Below are 17,105 nucleotides of genomic sequence, written 5' to 3'. Positions count from 1 at the left end.
AGAACACGAGCTTCTTTGGGGCAAATTACAAGCGTTTTTCTGCCTCTTACATTGGTGACCTGAACAAAATCGCGGCAAAAACGTGGCAAAATTGTAGTAAAAACGTGGTAAAATTGCACAACTTTGAAACGCTCAGGTGTGAATGCAGCCTAAAAAACAGGTTCACGCTGGTCATCTGCCTAATCATAGGTTTATTAATAGGTTTAAAGCGGAGTTCCACCCTGATGTAAACGCTGCAATATTATACAATCTAATATATCCTATATAACTATTGCATACATGTATTAATTTGTCTAATCCCTATAGTTGCTAATCTGTAAGAGTCTGATAAGCACAATGATATAACAAACACCTCAAGTTGTTACAAGTTACATTTATTTCCCAATAAAATAGGAATATACTAAAACAGCAGAATTAGGAAAAAACTAACATACAGGTATTACAAGAAATTGCAATGTTACAAAGCTTACAATCAGAACACAATACAAGACTTATACTTAACACATCCTATCGGCTGGTTTCCAGGTGTTGAAAGAGGGAGCTCTGCTTGCAAACATTCTCTTTTCACAAACACACCTCATCCAAACCCCCTCCCATTGCTTGTCCAACTTTGCTTTTGGACGAATCACAGTATCTCTGGGGTGTTTCCTCAACAGGTTATATCACGACCGTCTTGCCATAATTGGCCTCTGGGGGGAGTGTTTGTCCATGAATTGCCATTATCCGACAGGAGTCAACTTTCACAGATATCTGGGTCCTTGATTTCCTGTAGCCCAACTCATTTATCTTTCCCTGTCAGTTAGGTTCTCTTTGAAGTTGGCTTGCAGAGCAGCTAATCAGAAAATTATCATAGACAGATCGGAGCCAGCATTGTCATGTGAAACTCTCCTTTCAAAAACCATGGGAGTCTGGCTTCTCTTGGGAATAAGGAAATACATGTACAAAATCCAGAAATCTGATATTAATTCATGTTGAATTCCAACACAGATCGGAGCCAGCATTGTCATGCGCAGCTAGAAGCTTAACGGGCTACATTCCAACCTAGGGGGGCAGCATCCTGTCCTCCCGGAAGTGTGAAACTCTCCTTCTTTCAAAAACCATGGGAGTCTGGCTTCTCTTGGGAATAAGGAAATACATGTACAAAATCCAGAAATCTGATATTAATTCATGTTGAATTCCAACACACCCAAAAGTGGAACTTCCGCTTTAAGCACTCCTCGCTCCCTTACATGCCACATTTGGCATGTAATTTTTTTTTGGTGGGGGGGAGTGGGTGCTTAGTTTAGAGTGGGACTTCCTGTCCCACTTCCTGCTTCCGCCTATGGGCCGCCTAGGTGACTCCTCCTCTCCCCCTAGGCGGCCCCTCCCTCTCAACAATCTTCTGGGACACATGACTGGTCCCAGAAGATTGCCTGTCCACTGGGAGAGTGCAGCGCAACTTGCGCATGCGCAGTGCGTGCCCGACCGTGAAGCCACAAGCTGTCACGGCCGGGTGCCCACAGTTTCATTGGAGGCGCCGAGGAGAGGAGGAGAAGAGGAGCGAGGCTCCATGCGGCCACATCGCTGAACCGTGGGACAGGTAAGTGTCTGTATAATAAAAGTCAGCAGCTACACTTTTTGTAGCTGCTGACTTTTAATAAACAAACCTAGGAATGAACAGATGAGCCGTCTGGACTCACTTTTTCCTGGATGTGTGATATCTGCACATGCTGTAACTTTACCCTGAATGGGCAAACTGGCATTGTTTTATAAATGAGCCTCAGGCTGGGTTCACACTATTGTGAATTGGATGTGGGTTTCCTCGCATTCAATTCACATGCGATGAAGCCGGTTCACACATCACGGTTCATTGAAGCCGGTTCACGCATCTCTGGAGCGGCTCCGCAGCAAATTGCACAGAAGTCCTATGCGTCTTCTGGTCCATATCAGGTCTGAATTCAGCCCAAAATTTGGACTGAAATTGGTGAACAGGGACACACCTGACCCCTGCTGTGAGCCGCTCTGTACGGCTGTGAACCCAGCCTCGATGTACAAAAAACACACCTACACTATTTGTGGGCAATGCAGCATGCTCATTGCATTCACATCTGTCTGCTAAAGGGTAGCTGCAAATCTTTCTACTATATATGAGTGTGTTGGAGTGTCATTTAGAATTCTTTTATAGTCTTTCCAGAATTAGTTTGTTCATATGCTGATGAAGTCATCCACATGGTCAAAATGTAAAATCATATATTAATTTCCACATTGTATTTTAATTATTTTTAGTCTACTCCTATGACTCTGAAGATTATTGAAGCTTATAAACTTACTTTGTGAAGATTCCCATACATTTACTTCCTTGAATTATGTGACACATATCCTTTATGCCCTGTGAGTAGGCACTGCTGTCTTACAGAATTCACAGGTCCTGCTTTCTGAACTACAGAGGTGATTATTGGAGGAGTTTCAGGAAGCAGAGTTAGTACAGGTGTCCTGACAAAATAGGCAACTCGGCAGAAAATCTAACAACGTCACTTCCGCTTTCTTACTTAAGGACTAGCCTTGTTTTGGATTTTAGGTGTTTACATGTTTAAAACAGGTTTTTTTGCTAGAAAATTACTTAGAACCCCCAAACATTATATATTGTTTTTTTCTAACACCGTAGAGAATAAAATGGCGGTCAATGCAATACGTTTTTTGGCACCGTATTTGCGCAGCGGACTTATAAGCGCACTTTTTTTGAATAAAAAAAATAAGACAACAGTAATGTTAGCCCAATTTTTTTTATTTTGTGAAATATAATGTTACGCCAAGTAAATTAATACCCGACATGTCACGCTTCAAAAAATTGCACCCGCTCGTGGAATGGCGTCAAACTTTTACTCTCCATAGGTGACGTTTAAAAAATTCTACAGGTTGCATGTTTTGAGTTACAGAGGAAGTCTAGGGCTAGAATTATTGCTCTTGCTCTACCGTTTGCGGCGATACCTCACATGTGTGGTTTGACCACCGTTTTCATATGTGGGTGCTACTCACGTATGCGTTCGCTTCTGTGTGCAAGTTCGTCAGGACGGGGCACTTTAAAAATGTTTTTTTTTTAATTATTTATTTTACTTTATTTTATTTATTTTTTCACTGTTTTTTAAAAAAAAAAATTTGGATCACTTTTATTCCTATTACAAGGAATGTAAACATCCCTTGTAATAGAAAAAAGCATGACAGGTCCTCTTAAATATGAGATCTGGGGTCAAAAAGTCCCTCCTATGGTATGGAGATGGGTGGGGGCCATCTTCCCCTCACTCGTCTCCATACACAGTCACCGACAGGTCCCAATCGCCTCCGGCGCTACCGGCGGCTCCGGTAAGCGGTGGAGGGCGCGGGAGAGCGGCGGGAGGGGGGTGGCACCTCTCCCGCCGCCGATAACGGTGATCTCGCGGCGAATCCGTTGCAGAGACCACCATTATCGTAAACAGAACTGCCGGCCCTAAAGACGGATACCTCGGTTGTGGCAGCAGCTGCTGCTGTTACCGAGATACCCACCTTCAAAGTAATGACGTATATATACAGTGGCCGGTCGGTAAGTGGTTAAACCATCAGTAAGCCTAGGTTCACATTGGAGTGATTTGTCATGGGATTTAAGAGATCAAATCGCATGACAAATCGCAGCCTAATGACGGCAATAGCACTGTTCCAATCGGTGCGACACCGATTTGCAAAAGTAGTTCGGGCACTACTTTTGCCGATTTCAGGTGCGACTCCAATAGACATCTGTGTATGAAGGCACACAGATGTCTATCAAATAGCACCTGAAATTGCACTGACCTTGCTACTTTGAAATCACGCTACTTCAAGTGAAGTAGCGAGATTTTAAAGTAGCATCAATGTGAACCAGGACTTATTGCTGATTTGGACAAATTGGTGTTTGGACACAACATCTGCAACTGAACTGTCCGGTACAGGAAGATATTGCTGTTTTCACAGCACAGCGGCTATCGAGGACAAAGTTGTCGCCGCCTCAGAGGCGGCCATTTTCTTGGTTAGTTTCGGAGCAGAGTAACAATCTCCGCTCATAATATCATGCACCGGACTCTATTCGTTTGCTGGTGTTGTGCCCAAACAGCAATTTGTCAAAATAAACAGCAATTCGTCAAAATCTGCAATTCATGATGGTTTAAAGAAAACGGAAGTGACGCAAGTTGCTCATTCTGCCAGGATCAACATTATTTCAGAACACAGGAACCACTGCATGTGGGCAGCAAGGTACCATGGGATATGTGGTCCTTAGAAATTGAAAGTAAACAGCAGAGGAGAAGCTGCAACAAGTGAATGCTGTGACCATAGATTTCCTTTAAAGTGTTACTAAACCCAGGACCCTGTATTCACTACATCTGGTCTCCCACAGACACGGAAATACAATTATTTTGGTAAATATAAACTGCTTAATACCTTTTCTCATCAGCAGTATATATAGCAATCTTCTGACTTCTATCAGTGTCCAGTAGCACTGATTAAAGATTGTAGGAGGAGTTTTCATCCTATTTTGATTGTCCTATGAGGCTGCAGGACCCCTGACTTTCTGTCTGGACAGTGCAGATTGGCCCTGTGCTGATCACATGCACCCTCCCCAAAAATAAAAATCTCTAGCAATACACACCAATTGAGCATGTGCAGAGTGCCTCCAAGGGCTCTGTTCTATCAGCAGATGGATTAAGGACAGTAAAAGAAGAGGAGGATCAGAGAAGACAGATGAAACAGCCTTTATGCACAATGCACAGGATTAACCCCTAAGGTTCCACAGTGAGTATAACAAGCATGCTTTACTGCTTATAAAGACTCATTTTACTGAGGTGAGTTTAGTAAGACTTTAAGTTTCCCACTGAGAGACACTGACTATGGTCTCTTAGTCAAAATTCTTATAACTTTTAGTAGCTATTCCCTGTATTCATCCATGTAACATCGCTGCTACAGTATGTAATATTACATATAGTTTTATATTTATGATTCCGTTTACATTTTTTATATTTGTAGCTCAAGCCCCAAGAGAAGATATATTTCAGAAACCCTAAAGAAACAGCACTGAAATACTTTAACAATATTGCACAGGTCGGTGTTTCAAAGTGCATCTATCATATCTACCAAAGTGTATGAATTAACATATTTTTGGAGATATGCAAATACCTTGTAGTGCCAGCAAGTACTTTTTGTCTTCATATCAGTTCCTTTATACCTATGGGTGACTTTGGCTCAGAGGCCAAGACTGTATAAAGGGCCCTACTTTCCATCCAAGTCAAAATTAAGCCAGTCCCTTTTCAGTGCTCCACAATTTGTCACTTAGCTGTCAAAAGCCAAAGCATGCAATGACTACTGAGGTTCTGGAATTTAACATAAATACAAAAATAATACTGCGCATGTGAAAAGATAATTCAGTGTAAAAAAAAGCAGCACCACAAATGTGAAATATTACCACAAAAAACAAGAAACAAAATAAAGGTGTGTTGTGCTACAGTGATTGATATTAAAAATACTGAAAAAACAGATAAACAGTCCAGAAAAATCAGTCTCTCAAATGGACCATAATGGTCAAATGGCAAACTCCATTATTCAACTATGGATAAGGTTATCCAATCCCTTCACCAAGTGAACACGTCACCACAACAATAGGTTGGACTCTTACCAGAGAGCCTGGACCCTTTATTGCGAAGGGTCAAATAGGCTTGATGAATATGTCCCGGTAGGGGTCATCAGCAGGGGATGAACAATAGAACCACGTCAGGAACAGCTCAAGAACATCCAGGGGACTCCACCCAAACAATGATCGTGTAGTCAGATCCAAACCAAAACATAAAATGCTGGATAGTGTAAAACCTCTTAAGGGTTGCATTTAATATAAAGTATTGCACTTATACGTATCCATAGTAAAAACAGCATTGCATGGTAAAAAAGGAAGGCGGCCCCCACAGATCTTCCAAACATGTAAAATGCACAATAACAGGAACATACAGCTCAGCATAACCGGTTTCATCGACAAAAGGACTTCTTCCAGGGCATGTCTGATCGTCATTTGGGTTGAGTCCCCTGGATGCTCTGGAGCTGTTCCTGATGTGGTTCCTTTGTACATCCCCTGCTGATGATCCCTACTGGGACATATTCATCAAGCCTGTTTGACCCTTCATAATAAAGGGTCCAGGCTCTCTGGTAAGAGTCCAACCTTTTGTGGTGGTGACGTGTTCAACTTGGTGAAGGGATTGGATAACCTTATCCACAGTGGATTAATGGAGTTTGCCATTTGACCATTATGGTCCATTTGAAAGCCTGATTTTTCTTGACTGTTTATTTATTTATAATTTTTTTCCAGTATCTGGAATTGACAGGTGAATGCAAAAGGTGGGGTGTAGTCCCAGGAGGGACAGGGTTTAATTTCTATTTGGAGAGAAACAGAAGCCTTATACCTGGGCTTAGGGCCCTGAATACTCCACAGGAACTTGGTACCTGCAAGATACCATAAACATTAGTTTATTAAAAATAAAATGCAGTGTTCAAACCTCTGCTAAAACTGAGCACATGTTTTGGGTCTGCGGGCCACATCTCTGTGTATGTTAAGACTATTTCCATTCAAAAAGCCACTCACAGACCTCCAGACACAGTGCTGTCAAAGTCAGTGGAGGAGTGAACAGAGGTCTATATCATTTATTTTATATCAGAAATAAATGTTATTGAATAAACTTAGTCAAATTCCAGAACATCTGTGTTACAATAGCAAAATACAGCAAACAGTCCTCCACTCAGACATGCAATTGGACAAATTATACAGCTGTAATGTACAATCAGAAACCTGCTGGGGTACACAACCTAGTAGGCGTTCCATTATAAGAAATCCACATCATCGTACAGGAGAAAACAAAATATACAGTAATCCATGAAATACAGTGAAGATTAGTCAGCTGACCTAGGAAACTCGGCCTTAGCCCAACAGGTGATGCATAACCAGCTCCACCAGGGCTAGGTCATGTATAGGCAGCCAACCATCCCATACTCTGTCAAATTTGGCAGGACAGCCTCTATGTTAATAAATTACTGTTTCATAATGGAGAATAGTGTCCATATGGACAATCCAGTCCTGCGGGGATGAGGGGAAGAACATTTCCAATGTAATAAAAGGACTTTTCGGGCCTGGAATAGGGCTCTAGAGACAGCCTCTTTAACAAGGGTGTCTGGGATTACTGGGTACAGGATACCAGGTATGCAAAGGATCTAAAGGAAGGTTTATTTGAAACGCCTGGCTAAGAGTATGGACAACAGTGTCCCAATGTCTGTGCAGCTTGGGACAGTGCCACAACATATGAATCAAGTCCCCATGATCTCTGCTACATTTAGTGCATATAGGGTCTATCCCTTAGCCCATATTTTACAGTTTGAGAGGGGTGTAATGAACCCTAATGCCACGTACACACGAGTGGACTTTTCAACGGACTAGGTCTGACAGTCTTTCCGACGGACTTAGCAGCGTACATCCGCCGGACTTTCAAACGAACGGACCTGGACACACACCATCACACCAAAGTCTGACGGATTCATGATGACGTACGACCGGACTAAAATAGGGAAGTTGATAGCCAGTACCCAATAGCTGCCCTAACGTCGGTTTTAGTCCATCGGACTAGCATACAGACGAGCGGATTTTTCGACCGGACTCGAGTCCGTCGGAAAGATTTGAAACATGTTTTATTTCTAGGTCCGTCGGACTCTTGGGAAAAAAATGTCCACTGGATCCCACACACGATCGAATTGTCCAACAGAGTCCGGTCTGCCGGACCAAGTCTGCCGGAAAGTCCGCTCGTGTGTACGCAGCATAAGTAGTATGTCTAACTGGGAAAGTTATTGTGACAAATTCAAGGAACTGGAACAGACCACCTCCATAGGTTCCTCCCACTGATCTCCCATCAGTTCCCCGTTGCACTCTTGCCTTACACGAATAATTATCCAGCTAGGTCCCAATAAGCAGAGAGTAAGGCCTGGTACACACTATCAGTTTTTTGTTTAATCCAGCGGGCTGAACAAAAAAAAAACTGTGGAGCTCCCTAACTATCTGATGTTAGTACAGCGATCTCCCCGCTGAGCTATTGTGTTCTCATAGGTGGACTGCCAGAACACACTGGTCAGTCCTCGCAACCATTGGCTGAGAGAGCTCATCAGATTCAGATCAGCAGATTTTTTTTGGCATGCCTTTCTGAACGTCCAGCTTCTGTCGGACAGGCTGCCATACACACGGGCCGAATGTTGGCCAGTTTCTCTCGATATTCAACCTGTGTGTTCCAGGCTTAATAGTTAGAGATAAACCCTTAGTGGAAGTAACCTTTTGCATCATATGGAACACTGGATTAGGAGAAAAGCAAAAATTGTCTGGGAAATGTTGGGCTGCAACGGCATACTGTAGTTACAGATAGTAAAAGTGCATCCATTGAAGGAGACCAAATTTGGTTTGCAAAACAGAGAAGGGCAACAATTTATTTCCTTTAAAAACTTGCCTAACATGTGTAATACCATAAGCCTGCCATTTAGGGGCATATTAAAGCTTAGCCTATTCGAGATAGGAATGATTATTCCATAAAGTACTGAAGCCAGTGTACCCTGTAACCCCCTGCAGCTGCTTGGCCTTACGCCACAACTTGTGCATTAGTCTGTAGGTAGGGAACCCTAAGTTCAGCAAAGGATTGGGATTCCAGTCCCTCTGGGAAGGGAGGTTTATATCATTAAGGCTACTTTAACACTGGGGCAGGCGGGCGTCGGCGGTAAAGCGCCACTATTTTTAGCATCGCTTTACCCTCGTTTTAGCAGCGCTATTCGGCCGTTAGCGGGGCTCTTTTAACCCCCGCTAGCGGGCGAAAAAGGGTTAAAACTGCCTGCAAAGTGCTGCTGCAGCGGCACTTTGCCGCGGTTTGGCGGTGCTGCCCCATTGATTTCAATGGGTAGGGACACTTTAGGAGCGGTGTATACATCGCTCCTACAGCGCTGCAAAGATGCTGCTTGCAGGACTTTTTTTTACTGTGCTGCAAGCGCACCACTCCAGTGTGAAAGCACTCAGGCTTTTACACTGGAGAGACAGTGGAGGCTCTTTACCGGCACTATGCATGCGCTATTTTTAGCGCTGTAGCGCCTGTAAAGCGTCTCAGTGTGAAAGTAGCCAGTGTTATACCTCTGGCAGGTTAGCTCTCCCCAACTAGCCATGTGATTTGAAAGAAACTTAGGAAGGGATCTTTCTGTAGAGATGTGGTATATGTAGAAAAAGGGTTTTTTAAACACAAATTTCTATCTTGCGACACATAATTTTGATGTGCCTGCTGTTCATACCTGATTCATATGCTGTGTGTGGGGGATATATATGGTCAAGTAGCCCTAGATATTTAGGAATTTTCACTGTTAAAGAATGGGCACAGTTTGCTATGGTCTTAGCAGTATTGCTTTCTTACGGAGAACCTAGTGCAGCTAGTTCTTAACATGGAGCATTTACTTCTAAAATTAAATAGTAAAGCAGCGTTACCCCACATGCCCTGATTCCTAGCCTCAACCAAACCTTTAGGATGACCCTGACATCTAACTACTAAACTTAAGCTTTCACTTGTGCCTGCATCACAGGTTTTTGATGCAGAGTGCTAGTAAATTCTGAAAGTACTGTGGATTTGACACACGACAGGAGATAAAAAAGATAATTTATTTATTTCTCATAGAATAATGTCCTCTGCCAATATTGTCATTTCTTTTGAAGAATATTTTGTGGTATGGAACTTTGACTTGGTTAGCTTTGTTTACGTGAAGACCTTTTATTTATTTCTGTCTTTGATCATTTACATAGGCATGGTGTTTCCAGAAACAACAACATGAACTGCATGTAGCTTTCTACAAGCAATATATAATTAAGAACCAAAATGCTTTTAAAGAAGCTCTTTTGAAGATCAACACCTTGGAAAAGTATGTTATTGATTTATTTCTTCTTTATTTTAAAGAAGAAATATTTTATTTTAAAGGATATGTCCAGACATTACCCGAATTTTCCTTAGACCTCCTTCTGCCTCTCTAGAGCATCTCCCAGCATTTTTTCTTTTACCTTGTTCTTATCTCTAGAAACTGCTTTTATTACTCTCTGTGACATAATCACAGGTGAAGCAGCTGGGAACTCTGTGCCTATTGATGTAGTTACGCCCCCAGAGCTACATATTACAAGAGCCCTTTCTCTATACGCAGTGAGTGGCAAGCTCTTTAGAGTCAAGACAGGTGCACTGCTTTTCTGGGATAGAATCAATCTATACACGAAGGGTGGAGAATAGTACAATTCTTTTTGGCAAGATTAATGTGTTTTTTCAGTGCCTGTTGTTTTGTAAAAAGGGATAAAGCACAGGAAAATGTGCATGTATTGTTTGTGGGGGTTTTTTTGTCCCAAAATGAAAGTGATTGTAATGTCTCCTTTTAAATAAAAAAAAAAAAGTTATACTTACCTCCTCTGTGCAGTTGGTTTTGCACAGAGCAGCCTGGACCCACCTCTTCTCTGGTCCCTCTTCGCTGCTTCTGGCTCCTCCCTCCTGTTGAGTGCCCCCACAGCAAGGTGCTTGCTATGGGTGCACCCGAGCTGAGTCACAGCTCCATGTGTCCATTCAGACATGGAGCACTGACCTGGCCCCCTCTCTCCCCTGATTGGCTAACTGACTTTGACAGCTGTGGGAAACGATGGCGCTGATGCTGTGTCTCAGCCAATCAGGAGGAGAGTCCCAGAAGGCGAAGACACTTGTGGACATCGCTGGAGAGAGAGGGGGCACAGGTAAGTAATTAGGGGGTGCTAGAGGGAGGCTGCTATACACACAAGGTTTTTTTATCATAATGCATAGAATGCCTTAACAACTCCTATAGGTTTATGTCATAATCGAACATTTGTGTATTGGCTTTTATTCTGTTGCATATTTCTCAAAAATATTTGACTGTGTTGATAGTTGATTTTATGACTGGTAAATGCTTATTTTCATAGTGAACTAAAAGCAATAAAGAGAGAAAATGTGGAGCTTAAATCATTGATTACTCACATGAAGGTAAGAATTCAGTAACTTCTTGTTTTTTGTGTTTTCTATCTGTTATTTTTCATTTATTTCTGAGGATTTTATATTATATATAAGAGAGAGCTGTAGGGCATATGCTAGTTACAGCAAATAGCATGCCCTGCCCAGGGAGCATCTTAAAAAATCCCTCATCATTTTCATTACTCTGCCCCATACTTAATGCTGTGCTGTATGTTCTCTATTCAAAACTTAAAGAGGAACTGCAGTCTGCTCACATCATTTGTAATAAAAACATCTTTTCCATTCTGAAGCTTCCCTTCAACCACTTTGCATATTATTTTATATATACTGTGATTCTGTACTTGCCAAATATGCTGTAGAAATCACCTCTGCCAGGTTAGCCCCCCCATATCAAAATTTTTGAAAAAATCTTATGCAGTTTGATCTTTGCTAGATCAGGTTAGATCAACCGTTGTTTGCGTTAGATCTCACACAGAAGAAGCAATATTAACAGTTATTTGAGGGGGGGCTAACCCGTCATCAGCCCCCCTTATCAAAAAACTGACCAAACAGTTAGCTATTTTGGAAGCAATTTGTTAGATCCGGTAAGATCAAGTGGTTTTAACGTTAGATCTCACATAATTAGAGACTTATTAAGTAATTAATGACCTTATCAAATTTTCTGGCCAAAAATCATTCAGGCTAATAGATATTCGTTAGATCTGGTAAGATCAAGTGTTTTTAACGTTAGATCACACATCATTTCAGAGATATTCCACATCAAAATAGAGATATTAGGTGGTACATATGGACAGGTTAGCCCCCCCCCTTATCAAATTTTCTGGCCAAAAATTATTCAGGCTAATAGATATTCGTTAGATCCGGTAAGATCAAGTGGTTTTAACGTTAGATCTCACATAATTAGAGACTTATTAAGTGATAAATGAGGGGGGCTGGCCCCCCCTTATCAAATTTTCTGGCCAAAAATCATTCAGGCTAATAGATATTCATTAGATCCGGTAAGATCAAGTGGTTTTAACGTTAGATCTCACATAATTAGAGACTTATTAAGTGAATAATGAGGGGCGGCTGGCCCCCCCTTACTAAATTTTCTGGCCAAAAATCATTCAGGCTAATAGATATTCGTTAGATCCGGTAAGATCAAGTGGTTTTAACGTTAAATCTCACATCATTTCAGAGATATTCCACATCAAAATAGAGATATTAGGTGGTACATATGGACGAGCTGGCCCCCTTATCAAATTTTCTGGCCAAAAATCATTCAGGCTAATAGATATTCATTAGATCCGGTAAGATCAAGTGGTTTTAACATTAGATCTCACATCATTTCAGAGATATTCCACATCAAAATAGACATATTAGGTGGTACATATGGACGGGCTGGCCTGTTACATGCTTTTGATATACACACGGAAAAAAAAACAGGTTAGTGTGCACAGGAAACCATACAATTTACATCTGCATAAAACCCTGGCAGAGGAACATCCAAACAATTAGCATAGGAGGGGAGGTTAACTGGAATGGCCCAGCTAGATGTGCCAGGGGCTGAGTATCAGAAGCCAAGAAATCAGGCCAAGACAGAAGTACAGTTAAATCACACTTGTTTAATAATAAAAGTAAAAAGAACAAACGTAGTCAAAACATAGCCAAAGTTCAGTAACCGGAACGGATAGTCAGCCAAGCAAGAAGTCAGGGATCAATGTAGTGGAACAGCAAGCAGGATCTGGAGCCAGAAGGGATGTCAGCAGAGTAACTGTGGAGAGATAGGAGCTGGCAATTATCCAACAGCTGAGTGGCCAGCTCAGAGAAGGAAGGGCTGAGCCCAGCCCAGACAGTGAGTTGGGATTGTCCACCACCAAATCTGCAGTGGAAGAGTTAGTTTCTTCAAGAGTCCTTTTTGCAATGAGAACGACCTCCTCAGAGCTTTCACTCAAAATATCATATATTAGTCTTTTGGGTGGGTGAATAACCCTTCGCTCTCGCTGTTCTTTAGGTTTTGGGGTTACAGGCACACTGGTCTCTTCTTCTTCCTGCATATCAGCTTCAGCTTCCTCAAAGAAGGATGGAAAGTCTTAGGGGTCTGTTGTCAGCAGGGAAGATTGAGGGTCTTCCAACTCTTCAAAAGGTGGACTTTGAGGTACAAACTCAGGAGCCTCTGGCCTGCATGCAGTCACCTTGGGAGGAGAAGAAAAGGGGGGTGGCAAGCCCTGACAATCTTTCTCTTCATCCTCACTGTTTTCATCTTTAGCAAGGGGTACAGAGTGAGATCTAGTCACTGGCCGGGATCTTTGAGAGGCCGTGGGTGTGGACTGTAAATCTGGCTGTGGTGGCACATGAACTGCTTCTGACAGAGGCAACAGATGATTGTGATGCTAAGTCTTCAGCAGGCCTGTGCTTCCCTCTGGCCGGATTTGATATACTGGGTGTCTGGGCAGATGCTTGCAAACGACATAGGGCTGTGACTTTCAGCAGTTAGCCAACTTGTGCTTTCCAGGGACAACCAGGTTTCTCAGCAGCACCTTGTCATCCGGCTGTAGGTCCTGCATTCGTACCCTAAGGTCAAAGTTTATTTTGTTTCTCTGTCCTCGGGCATATGAGGCAGCTTGAGCCTTATCATAGGTGGTTTTCGGACGTCTCTGCAGGCGATCCACATACCCTCTGTGGAAAGATGCTAAGGTATGGTCGAGGGATGTGCCGAAGGCCAAGTCTACTGGCAGCCGGGCCTACGGTCTGAACATCAAACTATAGGGAGAGTAACCTGTGGCATCATTGGCGGTTCTGTTATAAGCATGCACAATAGCCACTATATGCTTGCTCCAGTGCTGCTTTTGTTCTGAACTTAGAGTTCCAAGTATATCCAGGAGGGTTCAGTTGAATCTCTCTGGTTGAGGATCTCCTTGAGGATGATACGGGGTGGTTTTAGACTTCCTGATGCCCAACAGGTCTGAAAGTCTCTTGATGAGACTACTCTTGACATCTCTCGCTTGATCAGAGTGGATGCGTTGGGACAGACCATAGTGCACAAAGAATTTCTCCGCAAAGATCTTGGCCACCATGGATGCTTGTTGGTCCCTCGTGGAAAATGCTTGGGAATACCTAGTGAAATGGTCAGTCACTACCAGGATATTTCCCTGCCCGCTCAGATCAGGGTCCAAGCACAGAATGTCAATGCACACCAGCTCCATGGGTCCTTGGCTCTGAAGATGGTCCATTGGGGCAGCTCGGTGAGGCAAAGTCTTCCTTTGGATACATCTGATGCAGGAGTGGCAATAGTCCTCAACTTCAGCCTGCATGCAGGGCCAGTAGAACCGGTCCCTCACCAGGAGAAAAGTCCTCTTGGGCCCTAGGTGGCCATGGTTGTCATGTAGGTGTCAGGGCTGGGCTCAGCCCTTCCTACTCTGAGCTGGCCGCTCAGCTGTTGGCTAATTGCCAGCTCCCATTTCTCTCCACAGTTACCCAGCAAGTTGTCCAGCTCACTTGATCTCTGCCTTCACCTTTGTCAACATCACAGAGTCTTTCTCCTGCGTTCCTGTTGAAGACTTGCTAGGCTGACGTTCCTTCTGGCTCCTGATCCTGCTTGCTGTACTACTACGTTTATCTCTGGCTCTCTGACATTTGCTTGGCTGACTACCCGATCCGGTTACTGAACTCTGGCTTGTTTTGACTACGCTTACTCTGTTTACCTTATTATTATTATTATTAAAGAAGTTTGATTTAACTATACTTCTGTCTCGGTCTGATTCATGGTTTCTGATAGTAGGGCAGTTAATACTGTCTCCGTATGTTTTTCAGGTAGGAATAGCTGCCATTTTTCTTCAGAATCGTCAGAGGGGCCCCTTCGGTAGACCAACCCTCTGTGCACCTGAAACTGATCCCACTCTCGGTGCAGCAGATGGGTTTCCTTCGGGGAGTCAGTGAGGAGCAAGTCCGGGCATTGGCTCTCCAAGGCATTGAATGCCAAGCTACAGGGAGGGTCCTCTAACTGGTCCCTTCACAGGTCTTTGACAGCTTGGGCAGACCTTCATCCCCGACTTGGGCGACATTGCAATAACATCTGAGGACACCAACGGCTGACACTCCAACCTCTTCGATCCTGGATCCTACTCCAGGTTGATGTTCTGCTCCTTGACATAAGGCTCGTACCCTTCAGGTGTCAGTTGGGCCTATTCTTCTGGAGGGTCTCTGGAACAATGGGGCTTTCTTGACAAAGCATCAGCGTCTTGTTTCCTGACCCCGGTCGATACTTCAGGCTGAAAATAAACCCTGATAGAGCAGCCAACCATTTGTGACCCATGGCGTCCAACTTGGTGGTAGTGAGGATGTAGGTGAGAGCATTGTTGTCGGTCTTGATCACGAACTCCACTCCATACAGGTAATCCCTCAGCTTATCCACCCACTTCAAGGCCAGAAACTCAAGTTTGTGCATGGGATAGTTCTTCTCGGCGGGGGCCAAGTTCCGACTCACGTAGGCAACAGGCCGTAGATGGCAGTCATGTTCTTGATATAGCACCCCACCTAACCCATCTCGACTGGCGTCAAAGTGTAGCTCGTATGGCCTGGTTGAAGCTTCATAGGCCACGACTGGAGCGGTTGTTAGGATTCACTTCAGCTGCCTAAAACCTCTTCACACTTCAGAGTCAATTGTTCCTGAATGGACTCTCTGTGTTTTCTGGGCCCTCCAGCTGGTCTGACAGGCTTCGCCAGATCAGGGTCAGCATCTTAGCGAATCCCTTGACAAGTCTTCTGTAATAAGAGCAGAATCCCAGAAATGACCTAAGCTCAGTCACGTTGGTAGGCCTCGGCCAGGAGGTCAGTGGCCACTTCATCAGCAGACACAATGTGACCAAGGTAGTTGACCGAGGGTTGATAAAACTGGCACTTTTCCAGAGACAGCTTCAACCCCCTCACCATGGAGTCTCTTAAGGACCTTCTGCAGAAACTCTTCGTGCTCTTCCAGGGTCTTGCTGAAAACGATGATGTCGTCTAAGTACACCAACACCTCGATCAGTTTCATGTCACCCACGGTCTTCTCCATTAGCCTTTGGAAGGTGGCTGGGGCACCAGACAGGCCTTGATGCATACGATCAAATCCAAAGATCCCCTGCGGGGTAATGAAAATGGTCTTCTCCCAATCCTCAGGGTGCATGGGGATTTGGTAATACCCACTCTTCAAATCCAGCATGCTGAACCACTTCGCTCCTGACAGGCTCTGCAAGACATCTTCTATCCTTGGGGTGTTATATTGGTCGGGAATGGTCCTTAAGTTCAGCTTCCGGTAGTCAATACCCAACCTCAGTGACCCATTCGTCTTCTGTACCACCACTATTGGGGAAGCGTATAGACTCTGGGACTCGGATGATACCTGCCCTCTTCAACTCTGCCAGTTGTTCATGCAGATCTTCCAAGTCCCCTAAAGGAATCCATCAAACTCTTTCCCTGAAGGGCTTATGCACTCGAAGAGATGGATCTGGTATTGGGCACTTTTTGTACACCCCACGTCAAATTCACTCTTGGAGAATGCAGCCTGCCATCTCAGGAGCTGAGTCTTGGCCCTTTCTTTCCATTCAGGCAAAAGGGGAGTATTTTTCGGATAGAGCTCCTCCACAGAGATCCCATTCTTTGCTCCCCCCACCAAATCAGACGGTGGGACTGGGGTGGCCAGATTCACTTGTCCCAGCAACATCTGAGCCGGCATCTTCACTGGCGAGGCTGTTATGTTGTGGACACTAACCAAGATCTTTCCGTGACTTCTTTGCAACCCTTTGGTTGAAACTACCTCGGGAATTATCTCCCCTCCTATGTCTTCTCTCTGTCCGTCTGATTGAAGGACAATGAAAGGGCCTGCTTGCTTCCAATTTAGCTTGACAGATGCTCGTAAATAGGCCACTTTACCAGGCTGTAACACCTTCTCACACTGGTCCAAGTGCCAGATCTTTCCCTTCTGTTTTTTTACCAGGTGCTGGTAGGCTTGTCTCAGCATGGGGTGCAAACTTGTAGTTGAAGTGCCCGGCTCCAGAACAAGAGGTGTCAACAGCCTTCTGACAAGATCAGTATTGGTCTCTA

General features: G+C 43.9%; 1 protein-coding gene across 1 annotated transcript in view; it reads left to right on the top strand.

Moving 5' to 3' along the window:
* Window positions 1-17,105, top strand: part of RNF212B (ring finger protein 212B) — a 136,662-nt gene that overhangs the window by 16,723 nt on the left and 102,834 nt on the right. The window contains exons 2-4 of the mRNA XM_073610941.1: window positions 5,008-5,082; window positions 9,830-9,945; window positions 10,994-11,054. Coding sequence (XP_073467042.1) covers window positions 5,008-5,082; window positions 9,830-9,945; window positions 10,994-11,054 — 252 coding nt within the window. The remainder of the gene's footprint in view (window positions 1-5,007; window positions 5,083-9,829; window positions 9,946-10,993; window positions 11,055-17,105) is intronic.

The sequence above is a fragment of the Aquarana catesbeiana genome, linkage group LG01, assembly GCF_042186555.1.
Source record: "Aquarana catesbeiana isolate 2022-GZ linkage group LG01, ASM4218655v1, whole genome shotgun sequence".
In the NCBI taxonomy this organism is placed as follows: Eukaryota; Metazoa; Chordata; class Amphibia; order Anura; family Ranidae; genus Aquarana; species Aquarana catesbeiana.
This window is presented reverse-complemented; position numbering and strand designations above follow the sequence as displayed.